Here is a 16,749-nt window from a genome sequence, read left to right on the forward strand (position 1 = left end):
AACTAATGTCCTGAATTTAAACTCCACAAAGATTGAATTCTTCCTGTATGCCACCAGCTCAAAACAGCCCCAGGTTTAAGCCCAGCTTTCCAACTACCGTGTGTTACCCCACCCTCGACACAGACCTCTCATTCAAGCCACACGCTGGAAAGAAGTAAATTTGGTTCCAAATCTCTCTCTTGAAGAAAATAAAGTTACCTTGGAAGATGACTTCAGAATAACCGAACAAGTTCTCTCCGTAGTGGAAGTAGTCAAAGCCATGTTCAATGGTCTCCCCAATACTACACTAACACCCCTGAAAGGTAGCATACACAAAGTAACATCAGACCAATAGTACAAGTCCTCTTTCACGTGGGTGGAGGCAAAGCCCTGCTCAACTCTTTCCCCAATACCACACCGGCATCTATTAAAGGAAGCACACACGAAGCGGCACCTCTCATCAAGGTCTTGAAGGAATTTGATCATATCATCTCCACGTCAAAAGACCTACACTGGAGGTAACCGACCTACTTGGCCTCACTCAACGTAGCCCTGATTCTTCACCTAAACAGTCACAGCGCTCTTCCAGTGATGGCTGGCAGCGGAAGGGACGTCGTCGATCACCAGCGACGGCAGTGAAGCCGGACCACGCCACGATGACCATCGAACGGGCCTCGGCTCTTGCAGCAGTCACAAGAGACACTTCAAGGCCGGACTCTCCGTGACCTCACCATGGGGGGCCTTACTTAGCATCATACTTTCGCACCCGTGGGGGGGGGGGGGTGAGGGTTGACGCCATGATTACCCAGCTCTTCATTTCCCGTTTGTCCTTGGGTTGTGCTGCGTACACTGGACAATCTTTGGTTTCTGGAACTGTTTCGGGGGGGATTGAGGGAGGGGGAGGGGGTAGGGAAGGGAAGGGAGTTTTGGAGGTGGGGTAGGGGGTTGTAGCCAGGGTCAGGCAATGGAAGCAGAGGGCACCCTGGAATGTGAACCCACTTATAGCGGCGTCACTGAGTTGATGCTTCATAGGCACCACTTCTTGTTCAGCTGATACACACTCCTTGAACCTCGATGTCTCCCATGGCAACCCAGGTTCTTACTATTAATGTAAAGGGGTTAAACAACCCCATTAAGAGACGGGCAGTTCTGAGCTACCTAGAGAACTCCGGGGCCTCGATTTGTCTGTTGCAGGAAACACACTTACTTCCCAAAGACTGGCATAGAATGCGTTTTCGAGCATTTCCCCACCAGTTCTACTTGTCTATGCCGGACAAGAAAGGGGGGGTTGCCATACTGTTGGTGCGACATTTTCAGAGCGGTGTTAGGGAGAAAATAGCGGAGGTGAAGGGGAGGCTATTGGCCTACTATAGGCTCTGGGTGGGGGGTTTCCCCGTTATTGTAGGCTCCCTCTACGCTCTTAACGCTGGACAAGAGGCGTTTCTCATTGATTCCCTGTCTGAAATCCTTCGGCACCACGACCGACACATTTTAATCGGGGGCGACCCCAATCTCGTTATGGACCCTGGGAGGGATCGATCGGGTCATCGCCAGGGGTGTGCAGGAGCGATCTCGATTGCAGGACGGGATTTGCTGCAGAGTAGGGGACTGATAGATCTTTGGCGGGTGGCCCATTCTTTGGCACGCAATATTCCTTTAATTCCCACGTACATCACACGTATTCCCGGCTAGATCACTTTATAGGGTCATCCGACCTTAACGCACTGGTCCAGACCATTGACATAGTCCCGGCGGCTCTTTCTGATCATGACGCCGTGACCGCCACGCTTGACCTTCGCCCTTTGCATCGTCCAACTGGGAGGTGGCGTCTTCGAGAATCCCTACTACAGCGTCCCGACGTTGTCCAGCAGGTACATCAACACATCACAAACTATTTGATGACTAATGACCTCCCTGACGTCTCCTTGACTGCATTATGGGGGGCACTTAAAGCTGTGGTGCGAGGGGAACTAATAGCCATTTCCGCGGCCGATAACAAAACACGCAGGGAGGAGAGAAGCTGAAGGCCAAGGTGGCGGAACTCGAACGGGTTCATAGTCGTACTGGGGCCCCGAGAATGTGGCGGCAACTGAAATCAGCCAGGGCCCAGCTGGCTAGCCTGGACCTAGACAGGGCGGAGTACGCCACCCTACGACTTAAACACTCCTACTATATCGGGGGTGATAAGACGGGGAAGCTCCTGGCGAGTAAACTTCAAGCAAGGGCTCAACGATCCAAAATAGTGGCCCTCAGCATGATGAGCGGATTGCAGAAGCCCTTTGGGAGTTTTACGCCACATTGTATAGTAGGGATCTTACGGTCGACGGTTCGGGAGAGGCCTATCTTAGCCAGGCAGCGGTTACCGCCCTAAATGCGTCTGGTGCGGCGGCATTGGACGCTCCCATTCGGGTGGAGGAGGTTGTGGGTGCGATATCCCACCTCAAGCCTCTAAAGTCCCCTGGGCCGGATGGGTTCTCGGCGGGTTTTTATAAGGCCTTCTGCCAGCCCCTGGCACCGATTTTAACCCGCTTGTTCACCTCCTTCGAGGGACTGGGCTCTATCCCTGCGGATATGCTGGAAGCCGAGGTGGTGGTCATCCCCAAGCCTGGGAAGGATCCTACTCAGTGCGCAGCTTATCGTCCAATCTCTCTTCTCAATCTTGACCTAAAGCTCTTCACGGGTGTCTTGGCTGCCAGACGGGGCCCGCGCTTGCCGGGTATTATCGAGCCTGACCAATCGGAGTTTATACCCAACAGGAAAAGTAGTGACAACCTCAAACGGTTGATGCATTTAATAGACAAGGCCCACTTTATGGACCTGGACGCTGTCCTGCTTTCAGTCGACGCTGAGAAAGCGTTTGACAGAGTGGATTGGGGCTTTTTGGACAAGATGTTGGCACACTTTGGCATAGGCACACGTTTTAGGGTTTGGGTCGCGAGCTGCTATGATCAACCCACTGCGACTATCTGGGTTAATGGGGTCCGATCCTAGACGTTTGACATCCGGAGAGGAACACAACAGGGGTGTCCTCTTTCACCCCTGCTCTTTGCGCTATATATTGAACCCCTGGCGCACAGGATTAGGGACAACCCCGACATCTCTGGAATTCCCTTTGGGGGGGAACGTCACACGGTTAATCTATACGCAGACGATATCTTGGCGACTATTGATACTCCCAGCCGCTCTGTCCCAGCGTTCCTACAGGAGTTGACGGACTTTGGTAAAGTTTCGGGCTTTAAGGTTAATGTGGGGAAATCCATGTTGCTGTTGCTGGGTCTTAATGCGACTGCTTCTGAGAACATAGTGGTAGGAGCTGGGGAATTGCGAACTCAATCTGAAATCCCCTACTTGGGGATAACCTTGACCCCATCCACCGACCAAACTATTGCCTGGAATTACTCCGCCCTCTACTCTCAGATCACTTGCGATCTTCGCAGATGGCAGTCTCACCCCCTATCGCTGCTCGGCCGCGTTGCAGCGGTTAAAATGTCCGTCTTGCCTAAAATACTTTACATATTTCAGACAATACCAGTGGTGCCCCCTATAAGGCACATCCAATCTTTGCAGTGAGAACTCCTCCGTTTCATTTGGGCGGGGAAGCGTCCGCGGGTCGTTAGAGACATTGCCTACCACTCTCCGGATGAAGGTGGGTTGGGGATCCCTCACTTACTGACTTACTTTAGGGCGGCGCAACTTCGCTATCTCGTGGAATGGAGTAGACCTGAGTCAGAGACGAGACGGCTGTTTCAGAACAGATCTATGGCAGGTGTCTCCTTGTGGAAGATACCATTTCTGAACCCTGCAGACAAACCAAGGTACCTCAATAGATCTCCCATTACGCTTTACGTGGTGCGGACGTGGGATGCGGTGGCAACCCAGCGGCGGCTTACGACCTTTCCCTCGCCGCTGACGCCTTTGTTTGATAACCCGGCCTTCCCCCCGGGATTTGACGCGAGGGCGTTTTCGGAGTGGCGGGAGTCGGCCTGTAAGTTAGCAGGACACCTCTTCGATATTGATGGGTTCCTCCCCTACGCAGAGTTGACTCCTTGGCACGGCATTCAGCGCCCCAAAAGATTCCAATATCTCCAACTTCGCATTGGCTACTTACTCCGGACACTCGCCCGTTTGTGAATAGACACCTTACGACCAATGAGAAGAGGCTGTTATCGAAGCACTCCGACCGCCATTTGATTTCTGAACTATATCTTATGTTGCGACCGCCGGCTTCTACGGAGCGTTCGGCTGGGCAGCGACGGTGGGAGGCGGAGTTAGGTAGAAGCCTTTCATTAAAGGAGTGGCAACAGATCTACTACAGAGCGAATCATACCGCTAGGAACACGGCCAGCAGAGAAGCAGCGGTTAAGGTCGCCCTGTACTGGCACCTGACTCCGGCCCGCCTTCATAAAATTAACCCAGATCGCAGCCCTACCTGTTGGAGGGCTGTGATGAGGAGGGCACATTGACGCATATCCTTTGGGACTGTAGGGAGGTGACCGGTTTCTGGAAAACAGTCCTTGACGATATAGACACTTACTTTGACACCGAAATACCCCACTTCCCAGCTTACACTCTGTTAGGGTTACCTAATACACTCACCTTCCCGTTGAAGTCCATTCGGGGGAAACAAATGGGACTAGCAATGGGCGCAGCGGTACATCATATTTTATCACTCTGGGGCACACACACTCGTCCAACGCACACCAGGTGGCTACACAAACTGTGGTACATTATTGGGATGGAACGCATACACGCTACCCTGACTCACTCATCAGACTCCTTCTGCACTATCTGGCGCCCAATCCTGGCTCTGCTGGCGCACAAATTTAATGAAGTCACATGCCCCAAATACCTCCGCTCACTCCGACTCACTGACGACCCACGTACTCCGGCTACAGATTAGGGGATACTTCGTCTTTTAGCTCACGAGGAATGGCAGCACACCGGTTCCGGGGAGGGAGGGGGTGTTGGGAGGAGTTGGGCTAGGGAGGTAGGGAGGGGTAATTCATGGGTGAATTTCGTTAGGGTGCTGAACTAGCCTCTGCCCCCTCAATGTATGTTATGGTATCTGGGCCTCATGATGGACATTTCCCCTTTTTTCGAATGGGCAGTCGATGTCAATTCTGGTTATGCCTGATGGGGATCCATCGCTTACCTTTAGGCATGAGGTCTGGTGGGCCACGACTGGGCAAGGTTGAGCTTGTTGGAATGTCAATTTACCTGCTTAAACTCCTTATATAAAGTTATTAAAAAAAAAAAGACCTATACTGGCTCCCTCGTCCAGCCCAGGCCCTCTTCAAGATCATCTGCATCACTTATAAAGCGCTTGATTACAAGACCCTGGCTTACCTGGCAAAGAAATTAGCCAAGTCTAGGGGATGCAAGCTATCCTGGCTGATGAAAGGTGAAACCCCGAAAGCAATCCTAGGATGCTTGTTTCCAGTCCATGGAAGACCTGGCTTGGCAGTTCGGGCTGGACTGTTCCCATGAGGCACAGGGTCAAGACTGATTTGCATATGGCCAGGTCTAAACTGTGGTGGCAAGGTGAGCAAAAGAATGATGGATTTAACCCAAGTCTCCTGACTGAGGGTGAATGTTTTGATTTGTTCTGCATTTCATTCATCAATTGGGTGTCTTTTCCCAAGTCTAGGGGTCAACATCAGTCCAGGAGCATTGGTATCAACTGACTGGAGACAAAACAAACGTAAGATGGAGACAAAATAGAAGGTTAGCCTTCTCCGTTCATGCTCTCAGGATGTGGCACAGCATCCGTATCCTGCAATATAGAAAAATGCTGAAGACGCATCTCTGCAAGGAACTCTACCCCTGACCCGTCAGCCCACCTTGACCTTCCCCGACAATTGTATCTTCCTAGTGACCCACCTGGTATACTGCTCTATACTGGCTAATAATGAAAACTCAGATAGTAAATTCTGGCCACACATATCCATATTGCTCTTGAATATGTTACATCAATACCTCCCTGACTAATTAAATATTTACCCTAAGTCTTTTTGCATTTGTGAGGTACCCTTTGGGTGTCTCTATTCCAGTTCCCTTTAAATGTCCTCAGGGCCGTGCCCTACAGTGATCCCTCTTTGAGGCTTCTCTATAGAGCAATGCTTTCTACTACTAAACATTAAATAGGAGCAAGAGCAGACAGTGAGAGAGCAGATGCTAGCACCATGCATGGCATGCAACAGAGAACAGACAATCAGAGAACAGACAAACAGAGACCAGCCTCATACAGGGTCTGCAACAGTACAGACAACCAGAGACCAGCCTCACACAGGGTTTGCAACAGAGAACAGACAACCAGAGACCAGCCTCATACAGGGTCTGCAACAGAAAACGGACAACCAGAGACCAGCCTCATACACGGTCTGCAACAGAGAACAGACGACCACAGACAAGCCTCATACAGGGTCTGCAACAGAGAACAGACAACCAGAGACCAGCCTCATACAGGGTCTGCAACAGAGAACAGACAACCAGAGACCAGCCTCATACAGGGGCTGCAACAGAGAACAGACAACCAGACACCAGCCTCATACAGGGTCTGTAACAGAGAACAGACAACCACAGACTAGCCTCATACAGGGTCTACAACAGATGACCAGAGACCAGCCTCATACAGGGTCTGCAACAGAGAACAGACGACCAGAGACCAGCCTCATACAGGGTCTGCAACTGAGAACAGACAACCAGAGGCCAGCCTCATACAGGGTCTGCAATGAAGAACAGACAACCAGAGACCAGCCTCATACAGGGTCTGCAAAAGAGAACAGACAACCAGCCTCATACAGGGTCTGTAACAGAGAACAGACGACCAGAGACCAGCCTCATACAGGGTCTGCAACAGAGAACAGACAACCAGAGACCAGCCTCATACAGGGTCTGCAACAGAGAACAGACAACCAGCCTCATACAGGGTCTCTAACAGAGAACAGACAACCAGACACCGACCTCATAGAGGGTCTGTAAAAGAGAACAGCCAACCAGAGACCAGCCTCATACAGGGTCTGCAAAAGAGAACGGCCAAGAGACCAGGCTCATATAGGCTCTGCAACAGAGGAAAGACAAACAGAGACCAGCCTGATACAGGGTCCACAACAGAGAACAGGTAGCCAGAGACCAGCCTCATAAGGGGTCTGCAACAGAGTACAGACAACCAGAGCCCAGCCTCTTACAGGGTCTACAACAGAGAACGGAGCCAGAGACCAGCCTCATACAGGATCTGCAACAGAGAACAGACGACCAGAGACCAGCCTCATACAGGGTCTGCAATGAGGAACAGACAACCAGCAACCAGCCTCATACAGGGTCTGCAAAAGAGAACAGACAACCAGCCTCATACAGGGTCTGCAACAGAGAACAGACAACCAGAGACCAGCCTCATACAGGTTCTACAACAGAGAACAGACAACCAGAGACCAGCCTCAAACAGGATCTGCAACAGAGACAGACAACCAGAGACCAGCCTCATACAGTCTGCTAGATGGAACAGACAACCAGAGACCAGCCTCATACAGGGTCTACAACACAGAACAGACAACCAGCCTCATACAGGGTCTGTAACAGAGAACAGACGACCAGAGACCAGCCTCATTCAGGGTTTCACAAGTGATTCATTAAATGTTTAAGAGGATACAAAGTATGTTTGGTTTTGTAATGGATCAAAAGTCACTCTGAGGCTCCTAAAGAGAAGGGTGCCCAAGAGCACACAGTACGTATACAACTTGCGAACCCTAAAAGCTGACATATATTCCTTGAATTTTTCTATTTGACTCAGAAAGTGTCTTCACCTGTCAATCCTGACTACCAATGTGCACACTATGCACTCTTAGGAACCCTACTCAATGGGATTTCTCAATGGGATTGTCGGTGTGATATTTATCCCTTCACCCACAAAATATACTTTGTATCTTCTTAAAGACTTAACGAGTGAATTCACTAGTACCTTGTGCTCCTCTGCAACTTCTTCCTGTGTGGAAATTACGTCTTTACTTGTGAACCCTCAAAATCCACAAACTTTCCGTGATGTTTTCTGCAGCCTCCTCCGTGGGACACACAGGGTGACTTGTGACCTGTGAACATTTGTACACACTGCTTTTGATCTCCAGGTGCCCCTTGATGTGAAGCACCAAGGGCCATATGTAGGCAATTTCTATTTACCGATTCCTAAATACCGAATTTTACCGATTTGGTATTTAAGAATCGGTAAATAGAATGTAGGTAAAAAATTGGTAAATTTTACCGATTCGGTGATATTCGTTATTACCGATTCGGTATTTACCGAATCGGTAATAAGGGATACCTTCCCATTCATTCCTATGGGCCCCGAGGCCCATAGGAATGAATGGGAAGCCATTCACTATTACCGATTCGGTAAATACCGAATCGGTAATAGGGGGAGCATAATCAAGGGTGGCAGGGTGTCACATTGACACCCTGTTGCACCCCTGAATTGTGCATGTGTGCACATGTGGCGCACATACATGCCCGAAGGGCATGTATGTCTGCCACATGGCACTTTTAAAAAAGCACAAAATTGCTTTTGAAAAGGTATTCGGTATTTACCATCAACTTGTAGTTGGTGGTAAATAACGAATCCTTAAACCAAAAAGGCACTCACTTGAGTGCTCCCTACATAGGATTTAAGGATTCGGTAATTTACCGATTCGGTATTTTACCGATTTCTTAAAATACTGAATCGGTAAATTACCGAATCCTTCAATCCAGCCTCCTACATCTCAAAGGGCTAAATACCGGTCGGTAACGGGAAATTTACCGATTTTCGGCCGTTACCGACCGGTATTAGCCCACCTACATATGGCCCCAAGTGACTTTCTGATCTCTGAATTTCCACAGACACTCGTTGTGGTCTTCTGTTGTCCTTCCAGACACAAACATACACACACACCATGTACACCTTTGCAGGCTCCTCAACAGGGTTAATATTATGAGTTTGTGGTCCCTGAATGCCCACAGACGTACCTTGTACTCCTCTGCAGCCTCCTCTATAGGACTGGCTGAGTGAGTTTTATGCTCCTTGGACTCCCGGCAGACCAAGCATAGCATCGTCTGATCCTCTGCACAGAACAGCCTCAGTTTCTCATCATGTTTCCCACACTTATTCTCATCCGGGGCCCTCATTGGGGGCAGATAAAGCTGTTTTGCAATGTCCACTATGTTCCCCAGTTGCCTGTTTGGCCGGAGTTTTTTCCTCCGAGATATTTCCCTGCATTGTGGACAGGGGAAGTTTCCATCTCTTCCCTCCCAGCTCTGAGTGATGCAGGCGCGGCAGAAGTTGTGTCCACACTCTATGGATACAGGATCTTTAAAATACTCCAAACAGATGGAACACGTGGCCTCTTCCTGAAGGTTCCGGAGCTGAGCTGCTGCCGCCATGATGCAGAAAGTAAGCTTGAGTTTCAGTTTCTTAAGTGGGCGTGTTTGGGCTGGGACTTCCGGGTTCATGTTGCAGGTGTTGTATAATATCCGGTATCACCATTTTTGTTGGTTGCATATTTATATAGCGCGAATAGCACCGTATTTACATTACACATTCAGGCACGGGGAGGTTGGTTGCATATTTTTTATATAGCGCGAACTCGATCCGAAGGTATTGGAGGCTTTACATAGCACCGTATTTACATTACACATTCAGGCACGGGGAGGTGAAGTGATTTGCCCAGAATCACAGGATGTGGACGCGACCCCGAGGCTCGAACGCTGGTTTCCTGCACCAAAGTCGGCAGTCTAGCCGAGAGACCACACCTCTCCCTTTCGGACCGTGTATCTCCGAGAATTAACTCAGCCCGGGCAGGATCAGACAGAAGCAGTCGATCTCTGGTCGGGCTGAGTGCGGGGATACACGATTTCATGGGATACCAGACTAGGCACACGCAATAAATTACCTGACGTTTCTCTGAACCCTGGAGCCACTGCTGCTCAAGAGACAGGAACCAAAACGCAAGCAGTTCAAAGAGGGAAAGGAAATGAACATTGAATGCATACACAGAGTAGAGGTGAAAGAATGGAATGCTTATTTTCCAAGCAAATCGCATCAAGTGCAAAGAAAGAAAGGTGAAATTAATGAAATGCACGCGAAAGAAAGGTGAAATTAATTAAATGCACGCAATTTGCAAGTAGGACAAAGAAGGAAGCGTGAAATAAATGAACATTAAATATATGCACGGAGTCGGAGTGGAAGAATGGAATTTTTACTTTTAAACAAATCGCAAGTAGTACAAAGGAGGAAACATGAAATAAGTGAAAATCAAACATGCACAGAGTCGGAGTGAAAGAATGGAATTTTTATTTTTGAAGAGATGGAATCACATTGTAAATGAAAACACGAGGAGAGAGAATGGCAGAGCAGGAAACATTGCTACCAAGGTTTTAGATTGCTATGTGTTACATTCTCATACATTCAGGGTAATTATGTGTGACATTTCAACAACTATGTAACCCTGGACGTAGTTTGCAAAGTAGCGCTACGTGTAGCTACGCGAAGTGCACTTCGCAAGCTACGCGTAGCTTCGCAAACTGCGTAGTGCACTGTGCAAGATGCTGTTCGCACTGATTGCACAGTGCCGGATGCTTGTCCGCACTGTGCAATCAGTGCAAACTGCATCTTGCACAGTGCAAGCGGTCGTTTTCTGCTGCTCAAGTAGATTTCTACTCGAGCGGCAGCTTTCTCAACACGGACTGGTAGTTTCTCATCGCGAGCATACGCGACCACTCGCAATGAGAAACCTGACCTCCCCGCGTTGAGAAGCTCGCCGGGAGGTTTATTTTCCACGCTCGCGATCGAACGTGGAAAAAGTCTCGCCGGGATGTCATTTTGCTTGCTCACCGTCACCAACTTGACGTTGAGGACCGCGAGCAAGCAAAAAATGACCGCTGCACTACGCTGCGCGTGTTTGCACTATGCTACATGCAATTCGCGTAGTGCGAAGTAGCGCAAACTTCGCAAACTACGCGAGCGTAGCGTAGTGCTTTGCCCAGGCTTACAACTATGAGTGACTCTTTCTCGCAAGCAAATGTTGATGTTTAATCTCTATCTGCAACCCCTGATGGATGAACTCACGCGCAGGAACTGTGAGGTCTTTAACTACGCAGACGACACGCAGTTGCTGGTTCAGCTGGGAGATACACCAGAGGCCCATGAATCAGTCAGGAATCTTCTGAGATTCACGGTCAACTGGATGACCAACAACTTCCTCAAAGTTAATGCAGAGAAAACGGAGGTGTTGGTGGTAACCAACAAAGCCAATCCCTGGGATGATTTGTACTGGCCCCCAGAACTCGGCAAAACCCCTATCCCCGGGACGGTAGTGAAGAGTCTTGGCCTAAAGATCGATGCGGATCTTACTATGGCCCCTCAAGTGTCGGCTGTGGTGGGCTCGTGCACAGCCGTGATGCGGCAGTTACGTAAGCTTACTACCATTCTCTCTGCCTCCACGCTGCAAACTATCGTCTCAGCGACTGTCATCTCGAGGCTAGATTATGGTAATGCTTTGTATCTGGGCCTATCACAGAAGCTGATGAGGAAACTGCAGGTTGTGCAAAACGACGCGGCCAGACTGGTTTTCTCTCTTCCCAGAAGTTCGCATGCATCTACTCTTCTTCGCAAACTGCATTGGCTTCCCGTGAAGCTTAGGGTCCAATTCAAAGGCCTCTGCATGGCCCACAAAGCATTCTTTGGCAATGCCCCGGAATATGTCAAACAGCGCCTGAGGAAGTATGTTCCCGGTAGGCCCTTACGCTCGGGGTCTGTCCCAAATCTGGCTCAACCCAGATTCAATTTAAAAACTAAAGGAGGTTGTGCTCTCTCATTACTCATTCCTCAACTTTGGAATGATCTTCCATCCAGCCTGAAGGAAGACTTTCACCTTCTCTCCTTCAGGAAAAAACTGAAGACATTTCTGTTCGGAAAGGTAACATCTTCGGTCTAATTGGAGCTGGCAGATGGTTTTGGAGGCGTCATTATGTTGTTGGTCGTCTGTCTTGCGCTTAGAGACCGGTGGTGATAGGCGCTTTATAAGAACCATATAACATAACATAACATAACATAACAAAGTCAAGTAATAAAGATGATGGAAGCATATAAATATCAGAAATTATACCCATTTCACCAGAGAGAAACTCTAAGAAGTTCTTAAAATTACTGCAAAGCCCCAGCTCTGGAAGGGCACTAACCTAGTACTCGCGAGCCGCCCCAGACAGCAGCAAGGGCATTGAGAAGGCTCAGGAGAGTGAGGTGCACACCTTACAGCCAGCCAGGATGCTATTTGTTTCAAATCTGAGGGTGTCAGCCCGGTTGGCACGCCACTACCTGCCCCACCCCGCAGCACCAGATCTCACCAGCAGGCTGCAGCTGTACCAGAGCTACTGAAAACACCAGGCTCGTGAGTGGACTCCTCCCTCTCCATGACCAGGCAAGTCAACAACGTCTCCTCGGCGTGCTTCAACATCCTACGCATGCTACGGAAGATCTTCTGGTGGATCCCCACCGAGACCAGGAAGACCGTCACCCAGGCCCTCGTCACCAGCCGACTGGACTACGGCAACGCCCTCTACGCCGGTACCACCGCCAAGCTCCAGAAGAGACTCCAGCGGATCCAGAACGCCTCAGCCAGACTCATCCTCGACATCCCACGAACCAGCCACATCTCCGGACATCTGAGAGACCTTCACTGGCTCCCCGTCAACAAAAGAATCACCTTCCGCCTCCTCACCCACGCACACAAAGCCCTACACGACCAAGGCCCGAGCTACCTCAACAGCCGAGTCAACTTCTACGCTCCCAAACGCCACCTCCGATCAGCCAACCACGCCCTCGCCGCCGTCCCCCGCATCCGAAGAGCGACTACAGGAGGAAGGTCCTTCTCCTACCTGGCCGCCAAGACCTGGAACTCCCTCCCGACCGACCTGCGCCTGACCCAAGACCACCTCTCCTTCAGGAAGAAGCTGAAGACCTGGCTGTTCGAGCAGTAGCGGCACCCTCCCCCCCCCCCAGCGCCTTGAGACCCTACGGGTATGTAGCGCGCTTTATAAGTGTCACTGATTGATTGATTGATTGACACAGCTGCAGGCCATGCTGAAAGTTGGATTGGCACCATTACCACAATAAGGTATCAAGTTGTCGATGCTAGGGGCCGGACTCACTCCGCTAGGCAGGCGCTAACAGACAGGCTCTAGGGAGGCCGCAACCATCCTGGTGACTGCTCCCTAGGACACAGCTTCCAGTTTGTTTATATGTAGGCCTACTCACCTGTGGCAGTCTTGTGTGCAGGGGGTGTGCCCGGTCAGTCCTATGCAGAAGGGAAGTATGGAAGCGGGGATGCTGGGTGGAGAGTGGACAAGTGTATGGGTTTCTCTGGTGTTTTTAGAGGGTGTGGGGGAAAGATGCTAGGTGTAGGCCGGTGTCTCATGCAGGGTCCCTTACTTCTTATGGCACTGCAGATAACTGCTGTTTATCTGCTGTGAAGCACCAGTAGGGTAGCATGCCATTTGGGGGGTTAGGTGCTAAGTGCAGACCCCTTCACCCCTGTGGCGCCCATTACCTGCTGAGTGCGAGTAGAATCCCTAACTTGTTTTTCTGGCCTGCTCTGTGGGAATTTAAGACCAACCGACTGGGGAAGCTAGTACTGGCCCACGTGGAGTGAGATTAAGTTTCAAGGTGGGGGCGCAGGTTGCCTTACCTGCTGCCGGTGTAGGCACACTCTCTCCCTCCTGGGTGCTGCTGTTTTTGGAGTCGGCTGCAGCCACTCCCCTCCAGGAGTCGAGTTGACGATTCCTTGCTGGCTGCGCCACAGCATGCATTCTGAGATGAGCTCAGTGCTGCCTGTCAGACACCACCAATCCTGCGGCTGTCTGGACTGGGACGGGACTGGCCGCTTGTTATGCCATGACTGTCGCGTTTTTCGCTCGCACCGTGCCGGCTCGCCAATATATAAAGAGAGCGAGTCTCTTGATAGGAGCTGTGGGCCATAATTTTAACACTGACTGTGAGGTGCCATCATGTGATGGGTCTCACAGTGAGTCACACAGTTAACCTGAATGAATTGCCGGTGTCAAGGGGAAGTAAATAAACCTTGCTACATTGTAGCTTCTGCTCTCAGTCTTCCTAAGTAAGCCCAGTCACGAGCTAAGCCAGCCGCCCTAAGACTGCGCAAGCAGAGCAAACCGTGGGCTGCAACCTGGATTTGAGTTTCTAACAGAGCACTAATAGCACTCTGGATTGATACTGAGGTCCTACAAATACATGACGTTCCATTTCAGTACTGTGATGCAGACCACCACACTGAAATGCGTTAGTCTAACCCCTGATGCATGGTACTTGGCAGAGCTGAGGGAAACAATGGCATAACCAATAGGTCTCGCCTATGGGACCTTGTAAGTGTTTAGACATGCAGCACATGCATCACCGGGCAGATTTCTGTAAAGGAACTAGTACTTATGTAAAGTGCTTTGATACCTTCATTCATGCTACATAATGCAAAAAATAAAAAGGAATGAAAAGCGAAATGTTTGCAGATTTCTGAGGTGGCAGAACCATTAGGTTATAGGATACGATATTCGTTTGTGGCAAATGTATAATCACAGCTAATCGACATTCTAACACTTGACAATTATCGACGTCCATTAACTGCTTTAAACTGAAAATGCAAATACGTGTCAGCAAAGACAGAATCATAACAAAGTGAAGTATGCAATTGGCAACGCAATGAAAGGGTGAAACATACAAAACGGGCTCCAAATCCGCACAAGGCCGGCCCAACCTTCGCACTGTTTGTAAACATGTTGCACGTATTAATGTATGTATATTCTCATCGTTCGGTATATTGTTTTGAAATTGGCAGTTCAGTTGTATACTCCTTTCTACAGAAAGAAACACTATTTTGGGATAAATACTCGTTCGAAACACGTTCTACACAAAAGTTGTTATAAACTAAGGGGTGACTATTTGCATTTGAAGCATCTAAGAAGAGGGAAGTCACTAGCCAATCAGCAGTAAAGCAATTAACAACAACGTGGGAATAACATGTACCCTGTATCTAATTGGATACAAGGGATCTGCTTTTTAAAGGGATTATATATCAGGTATGCTTGAATCACGTTTTAGAGGTGGTTTGATGTAGTTTTTAGGCATAAAACGTTTTTGAAGGGATTAAACCTCAATTCAGACATTATAACGTTTAATCAAGTATAAAAGGCAAATCACTCCATAAGAGGGGTATTTATACAACATATAAGGGTACGCGTATTCTAAATGATGTCAAAAATCAAAAAATAGTATGCGTGATGGGAGACCGCTTAAATTTCAGGGGTAACAGAGCTCCGCATATTCCAAATAATGCGAGAGTATCACGTATACAATTATACATTCTGACTGAGTGACGTGTTAATAGGATTCAAAATAATTTGCCATTGACAATACAGACTAGACTAGCTCACGGAGCGGGAACTGTACTGGAAAGTTACAACACCTTCGGACAGCAATCACCCCACTGCGAGCCAATAACTGCGCAAACACGACGCGCTAAAGGTCCCCCGGGGGCACTTTAAAAATGGCGAAGAAATAAAATGAACCGAGCTGCTTCACTTTGCAGCGAGTATAGCCAGGACTCCCCGCTGCTACCGAGCCTTCGTAATGCGTGTATAAAGCCCGGCCGTCCTGTAAACACGGCTTCCGCGTGCGGGGAGTGGTGGGGGTCACCCGCCCTGAGAGAACACGTGTGTGTTTGTGTGTGTAGTGCCCAGATGTGCAGCAGCCGGGCGCGCTGCTATGTGCCAGGGCCGAATGGTTGCGGAGAGTTGTTTATGACATAACGTAGACACCGGATGTTCGTGCAGGTTGGGGCCTGGCACAAGTCAGGGATATCTGGTACAGCCACAGGGTGGAACGATGAAGGCTCGGGTGTGTAGTAGTGTTGGACGGAGTTGTTCGCTAGTGGAGACTGTAGGCGTTAAGGCAGGGAACATCCAACAGTGCATGCACGGGGTGTGAGAGTGCACGGCGTGGATGTTAGTAGAGTACACTATAAGTGTTAAGGCAGGGAACTACCATTACAACGAAACTGTTACAACGCAAGTGGATTTACAACGCATGCCATTACAACGCAAGTCTTTACATCGACTTGCGCTAGATGGCGTGCTAACATTACAAATAGTGTAGTTTACTATCCCAACACCTTCCCTACTGTTAAGTGGACTGGAGTTGGAATAGTAAATTACACTTTTCTAATGTTAGCACATCATCTAGTGCAAGTCGTTGTAAAAACTTGCGTTGTAATGGCATGCGTTGTAAATCCACTTGCGTTGTAACAGTTTTGTTGTAACAGCACGCGTTGTAACGTCATACATCCAAACCATAGGCAGGAAGTCCAGAGCAATTCCAAGAGGTCGTTTTCTTAGAGCAGCGCATGCACGAGCTGCTCTAGGCTCGACCTAAAAAACCTAAAAGGGTAAAACCCATCAATATGGGAGAAATATTAAAGTGTGAGGGATAGAAAAAAGGCAATGGGAAAAAGCAGGATAGGAAAATGGAGAAATAAAACATTTCATATTATATACAATGAACAATTTACAAAACTGTTTTCAAAACATAACTGACACTATAAGTACAAAAACAGTGATTGTTTCATTATATACATACAGTTATTAAGCTGCCACCTTACTGGCATACCACTAGCCTGCATTTTATTTCTCTGCCAATTAAAACAAGCATTGGCAAAGTTAATATGTTTTGCCTATAGAGAG

The 16,749-nt window shown here is 49.1% G+C and overlaps 1 protein-coding gene across 1 annotated transcript in view; it reads right to left on the reverse strand.

Moving 5' to 3' along the window:
• LOC146869436 (E3 ubiquitin-protein ligase TRIM39-like) overlaps nt 1-9,786 on the reverse strand; it is a 223,304-nt gene extending 213,518 nt beyond the window's left edge. The window contains exon 1 of the mRNA XM_085599839.1: nt 8,974-9,786. Within this exon, the coding sequence (XP_085455965.1) occupies nt 8,974-9,456 (483 nt within the window). The 5' untranslated portion in view covers nt 9,457-9,786. The remainder of the gene's footprint in view (nt 1-8,973) is intronic.
• Between the last annotated feature and the right edge of the window lie 6,963 nt (nt 9,787-16,749).

Source organism: Triturus cristatus, chromosome 1_1 (assembly GCF_964204655.1).
Source record: "Triturus cristatus chromosome 1_1, aTriCri1.1, whole genome shotgun sequence".
Taxonomy (NCBI): domain Eukaryota; kingdom Metazoa; phylum Chordata; class Amphibia; order Caudata; family Salamandridae; genus Triturus; species Triturus cristatus.